This window comes from Drosophila ficusphila, unplaced genomic scaffold, assembly GCF_018152265.1.
Source record: "Drosophila ficusphila isolate 14025-0441.05 unplaced genomic scaffold, ASM1815226v1 contig_791, whole genome shotgun sequence".
Lineage (NCBI taxonomy): Eukaryota > Metazoa > Arthropoda > Insecta > Diptera > Drosophilidae > Drosophila > Drosophila ficusphila.
This window is the reverse complement of record NW_025064737.1, coordinates 11119375-11136164: the sequence shown is the minus strand read 5'-3', so window position 1 is coordinate 11136164 and position 16790 is coordinate 11119375. Positions and strand designations below refer to the sequence as shown.

The 16790-nt window shown below is 42.5% G+C and overlaps 6 protein-coding genes across 8 annotated transcripts; 4 read left to right on the top strand and 2 right to left on the bottom strand.

The window, feature by feature from the left end:
- The first annotated feature begins 427 nt into the window (after nt 1–427).
- On the top strand, nt 428–1521 carry LOC108098764. Its single transcript, XM_017201896.1, has 4 exons — nt 428–439; nt 492–647; nt 706–873; nt 941–1521. Exons 1-4 carry the CDS (start codon nt 428–430, stop codon nt 1094–1096), a joined length of 492 nt encoding a protein of 163 aa, XP_017057385.1. The 3' UTR covers nt 1097–1521.
- On the top strand, nt 1277–5676 carry LOC108098802. Its single transcript, XM_017201944.1, has 4 exons — nt 1277–1385; nt 4994–5149; nt 5213–5380; nt 5435–5676. The coding sequence occupies exons 1-4, from the start codon at nt 1365–1367 to the stop codon at nt 5588–5590; spliced, it is 501 nt and encodes a 166-aa protein (XP_017057433.1). The 5' UTR covers nt 1277–1364; the 3' UTR covers nt 5591–5676.
- LOC108098792 (zinc finger protein 2) lies at nt 1649–7019 on the bottom strand. Of its 2 annotated transcripts, none has more exons than XM_017201931.2 (6): nt 6062–7019; nt 3740–4568; nt 3531–3617; nt 2398–2868; nt 2029–2178; nt 1649–1972 (listed from the first exon to the last, which is right to left on the bottom strand). In XM_017201931.2, the coding sequence occupies exons 1-6, from the start codon at nt 6254–6256 to the stop codon at nt 1893–1895; spliced, it is 1812 nt and encodes a 603-aa protein (XP_017057420.1). In that variant the 5' UTR covers nt 6257–7019; the 3' UTR covers nt 1649–1892. The 2 variants fall into 2 exon arrangements, with proteins under 2 accessions (XP_017057420.1, XP_017057421.1); XM_017201932.2 differs by having other exon boundaries at nt 6104–7019.
- Nucleotides 7020–7462: 443 nt separating this feature from the next.
- LOC108098791 (protein Son) lies at nt 7463–10373 on the bottom strand. The gene is given in 3 exon segments (XM_017201929.2): nt 7463–8296; nt 8364–8595; nt 8597–10373. Coding segments are annotated over 3 exon segments (2553 nt in total). The 5' UTR covers nt 10201–10373; the 3' UTR covers nt 7463–7579.
- A 256-nt stretch (nt 10374–10629) lies between these two features.
- Nucleotides 10630–13453, top strand: LOC108098793 (importin subunit alpha-4). Of its 2 annotated transcripts, none has more exons than XM_017201934.2 (6): nt 10630–10778; nt 11065–11204; nt 11264–11644; nt 11705–12535; nt 12597–12773; nt 12841–13453. In XM_017201934.2, the coding sequence occupies exons 2-6, from the start codon at nt 11145–11147 to the stop codon at nt 12934–12936; spliced, it is 1545 nt and encodes a 514-aa protein (XP_017057423.1). In that variant the 5' UTR covers nt 10630–10778; nt 11065–11144; the 3' UTR covers nt 12937–13453. The 2 variants fall into 2 exon arrangements, with proteins under 2 accessions (XP_017057423.1, XP_017057422.1); XM_017201933.2 differs by having other exon boundaries at nt 11026–11204.
- A 638-nt stretch (nt 13454–14091) lies between these two features.
- On the top strand, nt 14092–16402 carry LOC108098948 (mitochondrial pyruvate carrier 2). The gene is made up of 3 exons (XM_017202156.2): nt 14092–14947; nt 15007–15047; nt 15820–16402. Exons 1-3 carry the CDS (start codon nt 14782–14784, stop codon nt 16072–16074), a joined length of 462 nt encoding a protein of 153 aa, XP_017057645.1. The 5' UTR covers nt 14092–14781; the 3' UTR covers nt 16075–16402.
- Nucleotides 16403–16790: the final 388 nt, after the last annotated feature.

The following is a 16790-nucleotide window of genomic DNA, read 5'->3' as shown; positions in this document are numbered from 1 at the left end:
CCTCCTGACCTAACGGGTACATCCACCTATTTTCACCTCATATGTGTCATTGGTAATTGGCGTGAAATCTTAAAATAAACTAGATATTAAATAAATTTGGTAAAATTAGATTTTATCCAAAAAAAAGTTTTAAAAATAACAGAAAGCCTACAGTTCTTCTTGGTGGATTATTAATATGCAGGGTAAAACTTGTGCAGTGTTTGTAGGCCAATAATTGAGGTATGAAATAACTAATCACTAATCGGATCAACAATTAAGCAATATAAAGTTAAAAGATTGGTTTCATTATTCATTTCATTGTCGGTGTCGCTGTTAAATGCCTATATTCAGTATTAAAAGTAACTAACAACAAATCTGCTAGTTTTGCTGTTTAAATATGTGCGCTAATTTAAAAAGTCTAGTTACCTTTATTTTCGTTCTTCTTTATATGGTTTTAAAGGTTGTCGCTCTAAAGCTCTTTAAAACAATAATATTGAAAGTTTTTGTTCAAGATTTCCTCTAAATTTGAGTTTGCCAATGTGAAGTGCACTTCTTTAGATAAAGAGTTTGATGAATTCGAGTATTGCTATATAAAATCGGTGAACCGGAGCTACAAATACGTGTCGCTAAAGGTCAACCTACTTCAAACCCCCATTAGGAAAGTAAAAGTAGGCACATTTTAAATCATGTTTAATAACTTTACGCCTAACCATTTTTTTTCTTTAGCTTCAGGTGGGACTCTACAAAAAATTTAGCGGCTACCGACCTTTTATGTACAATGTCACAGTAGATCTCTGCAGATTCTTCAAGAACCCAAAGTCCAACCCATTTATTGATTACTTTTTCAGTTTCCTAAGACCCTACTCAAATATAAACCATACCTGCCCCTATGATGTGAGTATATCTTGTCAAAATGACAAATGCTATCGAATCAACTTTCAGCAAGCCAAATTATTTTCAGAATGATCTCATGATAGACAAACTTCCCATCGGTTTTGTCCAACACCAAACCTCGATAGTTTTACCCTTTCCAGAAGGCGAGTATTTTGTGGAAAGTCGCTGGATTGCCTACGACATCCAACGGGCTGTTGTTAGAATATATGGAACTATATCTTAATCAAGTTAGCTAGTAAGAAAACAGAAAAATTTCGATTAAACCTGTAATACCCACATAAACACGCCAAGCTCCTACCAAGCATTGGTTAATAATAAGGTTTATTTGCAGGTATAGCTAATGGTCAGTTCCGGAGGAGCTGATTCCTCCGCCAGTTGATATAGCCTGTTCTTATAAACATATTCATTAATCATTAAAATATTAATTCAAATAATTTTGCGTTTATAATATTTCCGTTTTGAAGAACAACTTCAGTTTGAGCTTTGGTCAAATGAATGTTTATTTGAGTTTGGTAAATATATCTTTGACTACATATGTTAAAATCCATAGTATATTGATATTTTTAAATATTCTCATACATTTTCGGTAATTATTGTAAATACTTCTCGGTTTTCATCTGGTATTAAATGCATTTCTTGAGCATTAAACGTTCGCCTTGAAGCTTTAATTGCTCTTATAACAACAACTTGTTTGTTCACATTGTTTATTGCTTATTGCTAAATGGTCAAGTGGATATAATAGCGCTTCTGTGTAATTAGTTTGAATCAGAGATAGAAGTGGATATGGGACTGAAGTAAGTGCTTGAAGGACGATTGAAGAAATGGGATTAGAGTATTCTATGTAAAGCTCTAAGCACCCTGCGACCCAAAGTCCGCTGTGTGCATATGGTCTAGTAGTTGGATGGAGGCTATGGTCTATGTGGTTTCGAGTTAATTAGTTTCCGAGAGCTACGCTCCCAATGCAATTCAGTTTCTGCGTTGTGCTTGACCGTGACAGAAATCTTAACTGTTCCACTTGGTTAGGAAATCACAATGTTGATCAAATCATCCAGAGGATCCGCGCTGTGCGGTTGAGTGGCGTGTGTCTTTTGCAAGTGAGCTGGAAGTGAGGTTCATCTTACTGGAAGTGCTCTTTGAATGCCTTTTCATACGTACTTTTAAGCTTAATGTGCGTGACAAATCTTTCTTGACAGTGATCGCATTTGTAGTAGGTCTTGCCGCTGTGAACCCGCTGGTGAAGCCGCAACGACTTTTCAAAGAGATACGCCCGACCGCAAACGTTGCACTTAAAGTTCTTCTCCAGCACTTGAAAGTATACAAAAAAGTAGACATTTAATAACTAATTTATAAAAAAAAAATATTTTTCACATTTTTATGATCTGACCCCTTGAACCAACACTTGAAAGCCCATAACTTTTCTTAATAATGTCCGATATTGAATTAGTATGCCTCAAAAAGATTGTGACACAATTTGAATTTTTCGTGATTGAAAGATATACGAAATTCTAAGTGATTTTGACCCACCTTCATGGCTCAATCGGTGCTGGGTGAGCACATATTTGAGGGCGAATGCCTTTCCACAGACGTCGCACACGTTGGGCTTCTCCTTCTCGTGCGTCTTGATGTGCCACTTCATGTCCTGGGGCCGTTTGAACCGCTTGGAGCAGTGGGGACAGGCGTGCGGCCGGTCCTTCTCCGAGTGGACCACCGAATGTCGCTCCAGGGCGGACTTCATATTGAATCGCTGCGTGCAACTGCCGCACTGAAAGAGTCCCGAGTACTGACGCTCCCTTTTCTGCTGCAACACCCGCTTGTTGTTGGCGATTACCGGAGCTCCAGGAGGCTGCAGGTGCTCCACGGACATGTGGTGGATTAGGTCCTGTTCACTGGAAAAGGGCTGGCGGCACAGCATGCACTCGCTCCGCTCAATGGCAGTTAGGTTCTCCCTGTGCCGCTCCAGCATGTGGATACGCTTCTCCGCATAGGATGCGAAAACTATGTAATCGGGAAGATATAGGTTTAGTGGTGATCGATACAAGATCTACGGGTGGCTAGTCGTAGGATGTCATGAAGTTTAAACATATGCACTCGGTAAAAGATATCGTCCTGAAATTCTCCTTGGAATTAGTTTAATGATGGATTTTAAATTTAAGTTGTATTTGATGTATTCGAATTTTGTTTTAGAAAAGGTGCATTGAATTTCAGGACGATTAATGTATGTGTTTGATTGCATGCTGCTCTCCGGGATTTCGTACGTGGATGGAGTTGGTTATGCATTTGTTTGATTGGTTTGATGGGTTAAAAACGCTAATCAGTGGCTAAAGGATATCAAAGTACAAAACGTTTGCTGTTCGTTAATCGCATGCTATGGCTAAAAAGGTGTACAAAAAGAGCTTGGTTAGCCATTATGTTTACCGTTGCTTTAGGCTTGACTAACACACTATATAGTAAGCGGCGGCAGAAGCAGCCGCACTCGGCTGAGTATCTATGGTCTTAAAGCGCTTGTTGGATGTGAGAATGTTCGGTGATGCGACAGATTGATATTAATGGTTAATGCTCATGTTTATGAATAGTTTTGAGTAATGGGATCTTCGGAAGAGATCCTGTGTAGGTGCCCCCGAGTTGGGGGATCCGCGAGCAGACTAATCTCCACTTACCCTCCGTGCAGTTGGCACACTTGTAGGGCTTCTCTCCGCCGTGCTGACGATAGATGTGCCAGCGAAGGGTCTTCAGGTGAATAAATGCTGAGATTTAAAAAATATTAATTCAAATTGTAGTATAATGAATATAATACAACGAATATTTCATTAAAGAAACTGCGTTTTCAGAAGAATGTAATATTAATTGATATTCAAGAGGCTCTTACTCTTTCCACAGAAGCCGCAGTGCTCGCTCTTCCTGGCGCTGGTTCCCGAGTGGGTGGCCTCGTGGCACATGAGGTGCCGCTGGCTGATGAACAGCCGCTCGCATCCAGTGTGGCGACACTTGAACTGGCGGTCCGGATTGTGCCACTTCATGTGGTAGTTGAGGCTCTTGCGGGTGTAGAACCTCTTCTCGCACAGCCCGCACTCAAAGTCCGTCTCCGAATGGTACTTCTCCACGTGATGGCGCAGGTTGTGGCGATCGCCGTATTTCTTGCCGCACACCTCGCAGGCGTGTTGCTTCTCCACGTGGCTGCTCTTCAGATGCACGGTCCTCGAGGCGGCATCCTGGAAGCAGGCCTCGCACTCCGGACAATTGTACGGCTGCTCCGGGTCGTGATCGGCGTTGATGTGCTCCAACAAGTGTTGCTGCAGCTGGTAGCTCTGCTGTGGATGCAGGCAGAATTTGCAGGCATAGCTAATGGTCAGTTCCGGAGGAGCTGATTGCTCCGGCAGTGGATTCTCCGGCTCATCCCCCTCCCCAATGTCTATGGAATCCACAAAAATTTCTATGGGCTCAGTGGCAGTGTTTGGTTGTTGTGTTTCAGCTGAAACCGTCGTTGTTGGCTTGGTTGTTTCTGTTCCCTGATGCTGCTCTGCTTGGTCCAAAAGCTCCTGGTTCTCATCCTCCAGGCTGCTGGCATCGATCTTGTCATAGATGTTCGACAACTTCAACTGGGCATCCTGGCAGGCCACGCGAAATGCATTTATTGAGCAAAACTTGGTGAAGCAATCCCTGCAAATCTTCTGAGGCAATCCATCGTTAGGCGAGATCTGAAAAAAAGAAAAAAATAATAATCATAAAAACCTATAACTGGTTTGGTAAAAACGTGTTAGGAAAACTAACATTACTCCTATTCAGAATAATCAATTTCAATTAGCCCATGCCCTACCTTTTAAATCGCCTTTTAATTGTAATATTAGTTTGGTGTTCAATGGAGTACACCGATTTAAATCTAAACAATTATGTGTTTGCTAAGTATCGCTAGTTAAAATATATAAAAAGCTCGTTGGTTGTGCTATTTTTGGTCTGTAACTATTTCTAAAGCGAAGTTAAAACAGCTGTGTGCTAATTTTATAAGATGTGGAAAAATTTAAACATTCTAATCATTTTTGTATTAATACTTATTTATATGGCAGTCGAGGTTGTTAATAATCTTTTTCTTTTTATAACAATATTCTTAAACAATTTTTTTAAGGTATCTTCGAAATTTGAATTCACCAACATCGAGTGCACCTCCTTGGATAAAAGTTTCGATGATTTTGAGTACTGCTATTTAAAGTCGGTGAATAGGAGCTACAAATATTTATCTTTAAAAGTGAATTTGTTCAAAACTCCAATTACGAAAGTAAAGGTATGCACATACATACATATATTATAAATAATACGAAGATCATCTTATTAACCGTCGTTACAGGTTAAGGGGGGACTCTATAAACGATTAAACGGCCTCAGACCTTTTATGTATAATATCACAGTGGATGCCTGCAGATTTTTGAATAACCCAAAGTCTAACCCAGTTATGAACTTCTATTATAGCTTCGTAAAGCCCTTTTCCAATATCAACCATACGTGCCCATTCGATGTAAGTAAATTTTTAATTTGATAATCCGTTTTTAACAAACCTAATTTTTTTTAGCATGATCTCGTCGTGGATAAAGTTCCCATAGATTTTGTGAACCACCAAGTTACGAAAGTTTTGCCTTTTCCTGAGGGCTCTTACTTATTGGAAACTCATTGGTTTGCCTACGACATTGTTCGAGCAGTGGTTAAGATATATTGGACACTATCTTAATCGAGAAACAAAATGAGTGCTCTATCATTTATAGGTACCATTTAAGATGTAACTTGGTTTTAAGAAATCTTAAAATTGGTTCATTATGTGTTTTTGTTTCCTTATTTGAACAATGGACCTTTCAGAATTGTTTCCGACTGGCAATTTCCCAGAATCCTAAGGCGTAGACTGTAAAATTACTATGGTTTGCATAATTTAACAGTAAGTGCCCTTTCTAGCTTTGATTCACAAAAGCCTCTGCGCAATTTAATACCAAAACATGGCCCACACACAAACTTTCACTTGCGCAAAGTTGCAATTTTCAAAGAGGAGAGGAAAAATAACGACAATCACTCTACACGCTAAAAAAAAAAGCTTACTAAATATCTTATTTTTATATATTATTAAGTTTGTGAATTGTTATCGCCTTGAAAACTTGATATCACCCTTTCACTTTATAGTTAAAGGAGCACAATTTTTAATGCATCTCACCTGATTTGAACATAGATCCCATTTTTCCCAAATGCATCTCACCTTCAGATTCCAGTTGACGAACTGCAGGCGTATTTGGGCCATTTCACTTGGCCAGCAGTTGGGATGATGGAGGTCCAGGAAGTGGCTGCTGTTGCTGCCGCTTTCGAAGTCGCACACAAACATGGATATGGCACAGGTGCGACACGTTTCCATGGCGGCAGCCGCAAACAAAGTGGCATCAACAATATGCAATGGAAATTGCTATTGCAACTGCAACGCCCAAATTCGGTTCGTCGGCCATTCATGTGTTGTAATATTATGCAACTACGAATTACGAATTACGTTGGCTGTTTTCTGTTTGCTGTTTGCTTGTGCCGATTCGCAAACTCCAGCCAAGTTCGCAGCCACATTTCAAAATGCAATGGTTTGAAAGCATCTGTGCGATGGAATTATATTTTCACAGCAAATGTTTTTGCACGTTAATGGGATGAACGATGCTGCGCGTGGGGGACTGGGACAATCGAAAAAGTTTTGTCTGTATCCGGGTGACGACCTCTGCTCCTTTGGCCCTGCGTTGTGCTGATAGCCTAACCAATCCAATCCGCACTCGCCATCCGACAAAGTTCGAGCTTCCGCGTGAACTGACCTTCGTCGAGGAGCAATCTTTTGGAACTTGCAGCGCCGAGAGATTTAATGGTCGGTGCCACAAACGCTCACACACACCCCACCACTTTTAACCCAGTCAGCTGTTCGAATTTGTTTGTGTACTTGCGCAAAAGGTCCGTTAGCAGCAATACGCAAAGCTTGCGTGCGAAAACTGCAAGCCAATGGTGGCACAGTGGTGCAAATTTGGGTCCAATTACGCGGTTTATCGAACTCCCCATGCCACATTCAAATTTGGCCCACTGTTTATAAAAGCTCGCTCTCCCACACTCTCACTTCCACTCTGTCCCGTTCGCAAAGCTTCTCTTTCGAAAACTTCAATGTACTTCAGACCAAACAGATAACAGTTAATATGCGACTACACTCAAAAACAAAACAGGAAATTTTATAGGATGATTTCATTTCAACGATGTCACAAAAGGGTACGGACAGCAAAATAATTAAACTTTTATAGTTATATTGGTAAAACAAGGAACTTATATAAGGTGATGATACCAATATCGTATGGTATTAGTAGGAATAAGATTGGTTTAAGATTTTAAAGAAAAATTGGTTTTTACAAAATTTTAAGTATGTTATTCATTAAAAAAAAAATAGAACGAAAATAATTCTATTATTTTGGCAACATTGTGGTTGAGGAAAATAATAAATGATATGTGTGAGTGTAAAATCGAATTTGAATTGAATTAAAAGTATTTTCTTCGTACACAGTTCGTAAATGTTGTTGCCTTAACGGACAGTAAGAAAGTATCCAGATTTTTCTTTTTTTCGCGTGCGAAAAACACTTTACAACTGAGATTTAAAACTACCTTTATGTACAGTTTCGGAAACCTATTCTACGATCTAAAAATTAGCCTAGGCCTAGTCCCACCATTAACTGGGCGGAAGGATGCCCAAGGTTCGCAAGCACAACGCCGCCGCGTTCAGCTTAGCCTCCTTCTTGTTGTTACATCCCCGTTCCGGCGTATACGTTTGACCGTTAATCTCCACAGAAAAAAGGAAGGAGCGGTTGTGGGCGGGTCCAATGTCCTGCCGAAGCTGATATTGCGGCGGGGTCCATTTGTTCTTGGATGTGAGTTCGTTAAGCACGCAAACAGGATGCTTGTCCTGAGTGACGAGTGGCGTTCCTGTAGTCACTCCAATTCCAGGCGCAGCTCCAGCATTTGCTCCCAGTATTCCACCTCCTCCGACTGGTCCGTTTGCATTCTTATTCCTTCGCTGGGCGGCCGCTTGACGCGTTGGAGGTGGCTTTAGGTCCTCGCGCGACACCAAGCCACGTTTGTCCAGCTTTACGTCCAATAAGAGAGGCTGAAGAGATCCGGTTTTACATCTGCCCAGTCCCTCGCCCGGCTTCCAGCCCATCTTCTGCAGTAGTGTCATTCCCATGCCACCGGTCACCGGCTTGGTGGAAGTCAATTGGTCTTTGCGCACCCACAGCTGCGGACCGCTGTTTAGCTCGTGAGCCTTCATCACCTGGGCTCCCGTGCTCCCCGTAAACTGACCCGGCAAATGTTTTGAGTTCGCCCACGACGACATGTTGCGCTGAGCATTATACATCATTTTTAGGGCCTCCGAGTCCGCCGGATTGTCCTGGTTGGAACAATATAATAATATTATATGAAATAAATTGAAGTTTTTAAATTTAGACTAAACTCACCTGCAGCCGGCGAATGGCACTAAGGCGCTGGGTGATTATGCTGGAGACATCCATGGATGGCGGGGTCACCTCCGGAAAGATGGAGCAATTTTGCGCCGGCGTCACTGGCGACGTGGATGGGATGGGCACCTCGGGTACGAAGGGAGCTGCAGCGGGCGGCGGAGCGTGTGCTTTTGCATTTAATATTGGCGGCGGGACGGGTTGAGGAACAACGGGGGATGGAGCAGCAACCGAGACAGACGCTCCCCCCCACTGGCTTAAAGGCGGGCTCTTGTTGCTCCTGCGAAGGCATTGACTTGGCAAACACGTTTTTCGGCGTCTCCTTAAACATATTGGTAGCCTGCTTGGCCGGCGGCAGGGAGGGCAGCGGCACCAAGGCATCTTTTCGCTCCACCGGCACCCACACCTCGTTATTGCGGTGCGTCTGACCCGAGGAAACCGGAAACTGCATGGTTATTGCCTTCGTTTGTTCGTCAACCCGGGATGGCGCTGGAACCAACGCTGTGGAGTTGCGGATGTGCATCACAATTGGCTCCCTTTCTTTTAGCTGAAACGGATGATGAAAAGCCTTCGTGTTGCCGTTCTTGTCCACATCGGAATCCTCGTCGGAACTAAGATCGGACAGTCCATCGCCGTTGGCGATTTTTTTGCAGAAGTCAGTCAGATCTTGGACAGTTCGACCGCCGTAGCGCATCTTGACCAGCACCTTGTCCTTTATCTCCGGCGTCATGTTGGCTGCGTCTCGCTTGAACATGTTTATCGCGTTCTTGCGCGCAATCTCCAAAAGACGCTTCTTGTCGATTCCGAGCTCACGGGAGCGTGATCGGGACCTTCGATTTCTGCGGGAATTGGACTCTCGCGCGATTCCCTTGGGCGACGTCCTAGTCTCCTCCTTGCCATCGTAAAAGCTGTTGTGGGGTCGGTGACGTCCATTTGCAGCCTTTTCCCGAAGGTATGACTCCTCGTCGGAGAGCGATACATCAGAAAGATCCCGCGGCTGTCGTGACTTGGTTCTTATAGCTTCCGATCTTCTGGAGCGCTCTCCCTCCCGATGACCATTGTAAAAACTGTTATGAGAGCGAACTCGCTCCTTTTCAACCTCCCTTTCCCGCTCTCGATCGCGTTCCTTGTCCCTTTCATGCCGTTCTCGCTTGATGGGATGGGAATCCGCCTTGCTGTTTGACTCCACAGCACTTCGCTTCCTGCTCTCAGACTTTTCTTTCTCTTTATCAGCCGGAACCGCAACCGGCGTAAACTTTTCCTTAGATTTATCCCTGTCCCGATCCCGATCTTTCTCTTTATCCTTGACCTTACCGTCTTTGTGCTTGTGTTTGTGCTTCTTTCGCTTATGCTTGTGTTTGCCTTCCGCTTCTGAGTCGCTGCACTCCCCATCCGATTTGGCCGGCTTCTTCTTTTTGGATTTCTTTTCCTTCTTCTCCTTTTTAACCTTCTTCTTCTTATTAAGCAGATTATTGTCGTCCAAAAGTTCCTCTGGAGGAGCAGCGTTGAAGACGCCGAAGAGTTCTGCGAGGATCTCGTTGGAGGACTTCACCGGCGCAATGTCCTTCTTGTCATCCACCGAGGAGGAGCTTTCGCTGTCTTCAGTTTCGTCGCCCTGCTCCTTGCTGTTGCTCCGCCGCTCCAGAGCCAGAGCCTCCGCTTTAAACTTGGCGTTTAGGGCCCTGAGCTTAGCTTCCACCTCAGCGTCCGGCTGCTCGCTCTTTACCTTAATTGGCGGAGTAGGAACCTCCGCTGAGGCAAAGGGCTCCCGTTCCGACTGGGATTCAGCCAGTTTAGGCTGCTCCACGCCAGCAGCTTTCTCAGTGTTCTCCGTCATTGCGCTCTCGCCGTCTAAGGGTTAGTCCTAGTGCCTATGCATGCCGCAAGTAAACCGCCACAGATTGCCTAAATGCTTGCTTTTTGGGTTTAAATGTTTTTTTTGCACGCCTGGACAGAAGGGTTTCAATAATAGTGATGACACTCTACAAGGTATCGTTGGTTTAGCACTGCCCAGTGGAATCGATACTTTCAAAGATATTTTCTTAGAATTGGATCCACCGTCCCAAAACAAATCGTTTAATATTAAAGTGTTCATAAGATTTACTTCCCAAAAACTACAAAAAATGTTTTTGTTGATTTTACTTATCATTCAAAAAAAGTCAGCCTGAATTCAATCGTAGATACCTTAGATACAATAAACGCCAGAAAAAATCGAGCCAAGTCCAGTTCTGTCGATTGGCACACCAATTGACCCTACCTATAAGTGGGCAGTCCCGATTTCCGAAGCGCAGCCAACTTCACTCACGTCGCTGTCACGAATTGCAATTTTTATAAAAAAGGAAAGAAATTAAAGACTTTCAAAAGGCGTAGAAAGTGCCAGTGTCGTGGGCGAAACGTCATTTTTAAGCTGCAAACGTAAGTACCCAATGCAGAGGAGCTGAAGGACGTTAGTTAACATCACTGACCTTGCTAATTTCAATGTATTTATTCGCCATTTCTTTTTTCGTCGCCTGCGCCATCGTGCTGTTTCTGCAACTGTGTTGGTCGATTGTACGTTATTTTTTCTTCGGTGCGCATTGGTGTGCGTGCGATTAAATTTTCGCCTTGGCTGTGTGCAATTGAAACAAATTGTTAATTGTTCCCGACAACGAAACTCCCCAAGGAGGCGTACGTCGCCACTTCCACAAATAATTGATTTTAGGCAACTGAATTTTTAAGCTAGCTAAACCCAATAGCGGCCCCTCATTAAAGCGGCAGAGAGAATAATAAAAAGGACAGAAAATGACGTCTTTGGAGCAGAATCGTTTACAAAACTTCAAAAATAAAGGGAAAGACCAGGATGTAAGTAGCAATAAGTGATACAACTTTTGCGGATTAAATTATATATACATTTTTTTAAGGAAATGCGACGACGCCGCAACGAAGTGACTGTCGAGCTGCGAAAGAACAAGCGCGACGAGACCATTCTGAAACGGCGCAATGTGCCCAATCTTGACTCGAACACAGACGAGGACGAGCAGCTGCCAACGTCCATCAACCTGAAGAAGCTCGCCCAGGCAGCCGCAGACCCCACCAAGCCGGAACAGCAGTTGGCTGCCGTTCAGGCGGCACGGAAGCTGCTCTCCTCGGACAAGAATCCACCCATTAACGATCTGATCCAAAGCGACATTCTTCCCATCCTGGTAGAGTGCCTCAAACAACACAATCACACAATGCTCCAGTTCGAGGCTGCCTGGGCCCTGACTAACATTGCCTCCGGCACCTCGGACCAAACCAATCAGGTGCGTCTTTCCCTCCACCTCACCGCTTTTCTTTTTGTAAGCTAACTAATTCCCATTTAGGTTGTTTCCGCCGGCGCTGTGCCGCTCTTCCTTCAACTTCTCAACTCGCCCGCTGCGAATGTCTGTGAGCAAGCCGTCTGGGCCTTGGGAAACATCATCGGCGATGGTCCATTGCTCCGCGACTTTGTCATTAAACACGGTGTAGTCCAGCCACTGCTGTCGTTCATCAAGCCGGACATCCCCATCTCATTCTTGCGGAATGTGACCTGGGTGATTGTGAATTTGTGCCGCAACAAGGATCCGCCGCCACCGGCAGCCACCATCCACGAGATCCTGCCCGCACTTAATGTGCTGATCCATCACACGGACACAAACATCTTGGTGGACACTGTTTGGGCAATCAGCTATTTGACTGACGGCGGCAACGACCAGATCCAGATGGTCATCGAGAGCGGGGTGGTGCCCAAGCTGATACCCCTGCTGGGAAACACTGAGGTTAAGGTACAGACCGCAGCCCTGCGAGCCGTGGGCAATATTGTGACCGGATCTGATGAGCAGACACAGGTTGTGCTCAACTACGACGCGCTCTCCTACTTCCCGGCCCTGCTCTCGCATCCCAAGGAGAAGATCCGCAAGGAGGCGGTCTGGTTCCTGTCCAACATCACCGCCGGCAACCAGTCGCAGGTTCAGGCCGTTATCAACTTTGGCCTTCTGCCCAAGATCATCGAGAACCTGAGCAAGGGCGAGTTCCAGACACAGAAAGAGGCCGCCTGGGCCATAAGCAATCTGACCATCAGCGGCAACAGGGAACAGGTCTTTACTCTGATCAAGGAGGGCGTCATTGCACCATTCTGTGATCTCCTCTCGTGCCAGGATACGCAAGTTATCAATGTAAGTAGGGAGCCGATACTAGTCGTTCACCAAATAAGTAAAAATTTTCTATTTCTTAAAGGTTGTTCTTGATGGCCTGAACAATATGCTCAAAGTGGCCGATTCACACGTTGAGGCGGTGGCCAACTACATTGAGGAATGCGAGGGTCTGCAGAAGATTGAGCGACTGCAAAGCCACGAGAACGTTGAAATTTACAAATTAGCTTATGAAATCATCGATCAATACTTTACGGATGAGGTGAATAACAATAAGACTATAACATTAAGAAACAAATTTCAAGTTTTTTTTTTTTTTTTTTTTGCAGAGCGAACAGAACACCATGGCACCCAGCTCCGATGGCACACAATACAACTTTGACCCAAATGCCGATAAACTACCAATGAACTCATTCAACTTTTAACGATCTAAAAGGGAAGCAACAGGAGTAGAAGTGAAAACCAAACGCGTGCAACACATATAATTTGGCGTTTATCAGTACACAACCCCTTGTGTATTAAAACCCGACGAGCCGCCAACCAATTCACATAATAATAGCATTATATTTTGTCCACCACACAGCAGCAGTTAGAAAGCCGGGTACTTTTTAGGAACAATGATGGGAACTCGGAAGGATACACAACGGAAAATTCGCTGCAGCCGTTTTAGCTTTTTTCAATTCTGTGTTAACAAAATTTACAAAATCCAGACATACATACACTTGTGGGTGTGTGGCTGTGCAATGCAAGGACTAATCCGATTGGAGTGAATCTGCTATAGATCATCCAAAATATATACACACAGGAATGCAAAAAAGAAAACAATTTCAAAACAATGTAGAACTATTTGATTTATATGGAATAATTTAAATATGTACGCTTTGATTTGTAATTCAAATTACATATGTATACATTTCTAACATGAAAACGATAAAAGCAAAAGACCACTCATGGTTTTGTTTCCAGGCAGATAATTTAAGCGGAAAGCTATAAGCTCAAGTGTGTCGTCTAGTTGTTTCGCGTTTCAACGCCTGGCGTACCAGATATCGGCCGAGTTGCTGTTAATTAGCATTTATTCGAGCTAATGCGTCACTTGAGCACGTTTCTTATTAATGCGCAATTGCCATCAACCTCTCTAGGGCAGCTAGAAAATCGGTTTTCGCATGGAAACAGATCTAGTGAATTTATAAACAATCGAATCACCCACTCAAGTGGGATTGCAACACAAGGGCTTGAGCGTTTTCCGAATTGGTGATCAAAACATAGGATGTTAAGTTAATGACTCACGCGAGATAAAAATTGTATCTATCTTCAGGTAAGTAAGATAAGCATTTTGCAATAGGATTTGGTTGAGTAATGCACAGTCTTATCCAATAAAAAATTTAAATAAATATTTTTAAAATATCTATATTTTTTTTAATTTTAATTGAAATAAAATCACCTGTCGGATAATCTTGGAACTATTTATTTTATTTACAAGGTTCTACATTACAATCTACACATACGTTGTTTATCTACATGATAAATTTACACGATGGATAATCGATTAGGGGATGTTTTAATCGATACAATTTTCTGTATTCACTGATACAGTCATCCTAAAGAGTAGCGTTTTTCCTAATGTTTTTGTTAACAGAACAATAGTTTTCGTTATTAATCTGCCTATAAAAGCCATCAAGAAATTCCTACATCATTCATTTAATAGTCACCAGATGCGTGACATGTTGCTCATCACTACAATCGCGTGACTCCTTAAAAAAGTACAAATCGTACTATTTATAGATGTGTGCACTTGTATAAGTAGCGCTGCATTTAATTCACATACTTTTTGCTTCCGTCAACATTGAGCAGCGGAAATTGGCACACTCTTTTCAAGGTCAAGGACGTTTTGCGGCAGCTAATGAACTTCCTATTGGGGGAAAAACCTGTTCCTATAAATTATACATATATGTAGCCAAGTGTTTCAAAGTTTATTCGACTTTAAAATTTTTTTAGAAAGTCATGAGCGGATGGCATCTACATATTTACATATGTATGTATTTTTTAAACGTGTCAGATTAAACACGTTAGTAAATAACCCTCTCAGCTGTTTGACTTTGAGGTTGTGTGGGTGAGCCCTCTCTCACTCTCATTGGGGCTCTCACCAAACTTTGGGGCTCTTCTTGTTTAGCGTTCCATAGGATTTTATTTTGCGATTGCCAGCGAACGAGCTCGGACGCTTCAATTATCGTCGCCTTGCCCGTGGAATATTTTTTCGCACAAACAACATAATGTCATCCGCCGCAGTTCAGCCACCCCCACCAGTTCCCCCTCCACCACCAGCGGCTGCCGCCGCCGCCGGAAAGGGTATTCATACCAAATTGTACAATGGCATGATTAGTGTAGCTGACAAATTTGTGCCCGCCAAATTGCGCCCACTGTGGATGCATCCAGCTGGTATGTCTGAGAATTTTTTCTTTAGTAAAATAATCAATTAATATAATCTGTTTTTTTAGGTCCCAAAACTGTTTTCTTCTGGGCCCCCGTCTTCAAATGGGTAAGTTGGCAATAAAAGGCAACAAAAAAGCCAGACAGAAGGGATTACATAATTCGGACAGCGCACGACCTTCGCTGATTTTCATTATCGCACACATACGTTCCTTCACAACAAATCCAAAACGACGGTAGACAAATCTGAACGCAGGTGCCATTAAATGAAATTATTTGATTATTTCGAGCAACCTGCGCTTGATAACTGGACTGCGTTAGTGTTTTTAAGCGGATTGTGATTGTTGTCTTTAATAGTAGAACCATAAACAGAAAGATTTCAAAGGTTCTGGGTGCAGTTTAAAAAACTTTCACCGTATTACAACACATATCAGTCATCTGGCAAGTTTATTGCATTTGTTTATGTTTTTTAAAAGCAGATATACTTAAAATATAGATGTCAGATTTTGCGTCTCAACAAACGAACATAAACAATTGTACATATATTTTGATATAAATATTTTTAAAAAGTCATAAAAACGTATATTAATGGCAATTTGCCAAGTTTAGTAGCAAAACAACAGTCCCGCTTTTGTTTGGTTTTCAAATAACTTTCTTATTTTAATAGAGGCTCAGTTAACAAAAAATATAAACTAATATTTTTTCAATAAAAACAAAAATAGACTTTGAGGTATCGGTGCTTATAAAGACAGGTTGTAAGATCTTACACACCAAATAGAATCCTTCCTGAATTTAACGTATCTTTAAGGATGTAAAAGAACACAAAAATCCTTTGAGGATATATCATAACAAGTTCTAAACATTTATTCACTCTTTTTCAGGGTCTTGTTGCAGCCGGTCTTAGCGATTTGGCCCGTCCGGCCGACACAATATCCGTGTCTGGATGCGCCGCCCTGGCCGCCACTGGCATCATCTGGTCGCGCTACTCGCTGGTGATCATACCCAAGAACTACAGCCTGTTTGCCGTGAATCTCTTCGTGGGCATCACGCAGGTGGTGCAGCTGGCCCGGGCCTACAACTACCAACAGAGTCAGGAGAAGCTGCAGAAACAGGAGACGCCGGCGGCGCAGAACTAGAGACATATCGATTCGAATACCGGTGCTGTCCCCTCTATATATAGACTTAGATCGAAGTGTTATGTACATGCATACAAATCCCACAACGCACAACGTAATCGAAAGGATTTAGGAGGTGCTGTGTTCGCAGATCGGGCATCTGCGTCTGTTAACCATTATTATTTATGGTCTATCGCCTTATCGACGTGATTCGTATTACTTAAGTCGTAACTGTGGAGGCTTTGTGTATAGTTTTATGATTACGAAAGTTACTGGACTTTTTGGGAATGTCAACAAATATATTGATAATAATATATTGGTTATTGTAAGACTGTAAGAAATAGTAAAACTGCCTCTGTTTTTTATAAATGGATTAAATTTGGCAAAGCTGTGGGACCAATGGATACAATAAGTCTGCGGAATTTCAAATTTAAATAATTAGTATAATTAGAATGCTTTTATAAATTATCTTTGAATCAACTTGTTTTGATATCTTGACTTTTAATAGTAATGAAAATTTAACTGAAAGCTTTCTTCATGACAATATTACATTATTACAAACAAAATATTAGAGTTTTGAGTCCAAAGTTAAATGACTTTGTGGTGTGTATTTTCTTTATATAAAAAAGGAGGAGAGGAGAAATTACAAATGTCAATCGGAAACAAAAGGTTTTCTTAAAACCGGATAAATGTTTGTTCAATATCTTGCATACGTCATGTGCTATTTATATTTGCAT

Coding starts and splice junctions, on each gene's coding strand:
- LOC108098764 (XM_017201896.1), top strand. Junction 648..705: donor CCCCCATTAGGAAAGTAAAA/GTAGGCACATTT, acceptor TTTTTTCTTTAG/CTTCAGGTGGGACTCTACAA. Junction 874..940: donor ACCATACCTGCCCCTATGAT/GTGAGTATATCT, acceptor AATTATTTTCAG/AATGATCTCATGATAGACAA.
- LOC108098802 (XM_017201944.1), top strand. CDS start 1,365: ATGAATGTTTATTTGAGTTTG. Junction 1,386..4,993: donor TGAATGTTTATTTGAGTTTG/GTAAATATATCT, acceptor AATTTTTTTAAG/GTATCTTCGAAATTTGAATT. Junction 5,381..5,434: donor ACCATACGTGCCCATTCGAT/GTAAGTAAATTT, acceptor AATTTTTTTTAG/CATGATCTCGTCGTGGATAA.
- LOC108098792 (XM_017201931.2), bottom strand. CDS start 6,256: ATGGAAACGTGTCGCACCTGTGCCATATCCATGTTTGTGTGCGACTTC. Junction 2,179..2,397: donor GCACCGATTGAGCCATGAAG/GTGGGTCAAAAT, acceptor TATACTTTCAAG/TGCTGGAGAAGAACTTTAAG. Junction 1,973..2,028: donor CACGCACATTAAGCTTAAAA/GTACGTATGAAA, acceptor CCTCACTTCCAG/CTCACTTGCAAAAGACACAC.
- LOC108098793 (XM_017201934.2), top strand. CDS start 11,145: ATGACGTCTTTGGAGCAGAATCGTTTACAAAACTTCAAAAATAAAGGG. Junction 11,645..11,704: donor CCTCGGACCAAACCAATCAG/GTGCGTCTTTCC, acceptor ATTCCCATTTAG/GTTGTTTCCGCCGGCGCTGT. Junction 12,774..12,840: donor ATCAATACTTTACGGATGAG/GTGAATAACAAT, acceptor TTTTTTTTGCAG/AGCGAACAGAACACCATGGC.
- LOC108098948 (XM_017202156.2), top strand. CDS start 14,782: ATGTCATCCGCCGCAGTTCAGCCACCCCCACCAGTTCCCCCTCCACCA. Junction 14,948..15,006: donor ACTGTGGATGCATCCAGCTG/GTATGTCTGAGA, acceptor CTGTTTTTTTAG/GTCCCAAAACTGTTTTCTTC. Junction 15,048..15,819: donor GGGCCCCCGTCTTCAAATGG/GTAAGTTGGCAA, acceptor ACTCTTTTTCAG/GGTCTTGTTGCAGCCGGTCT.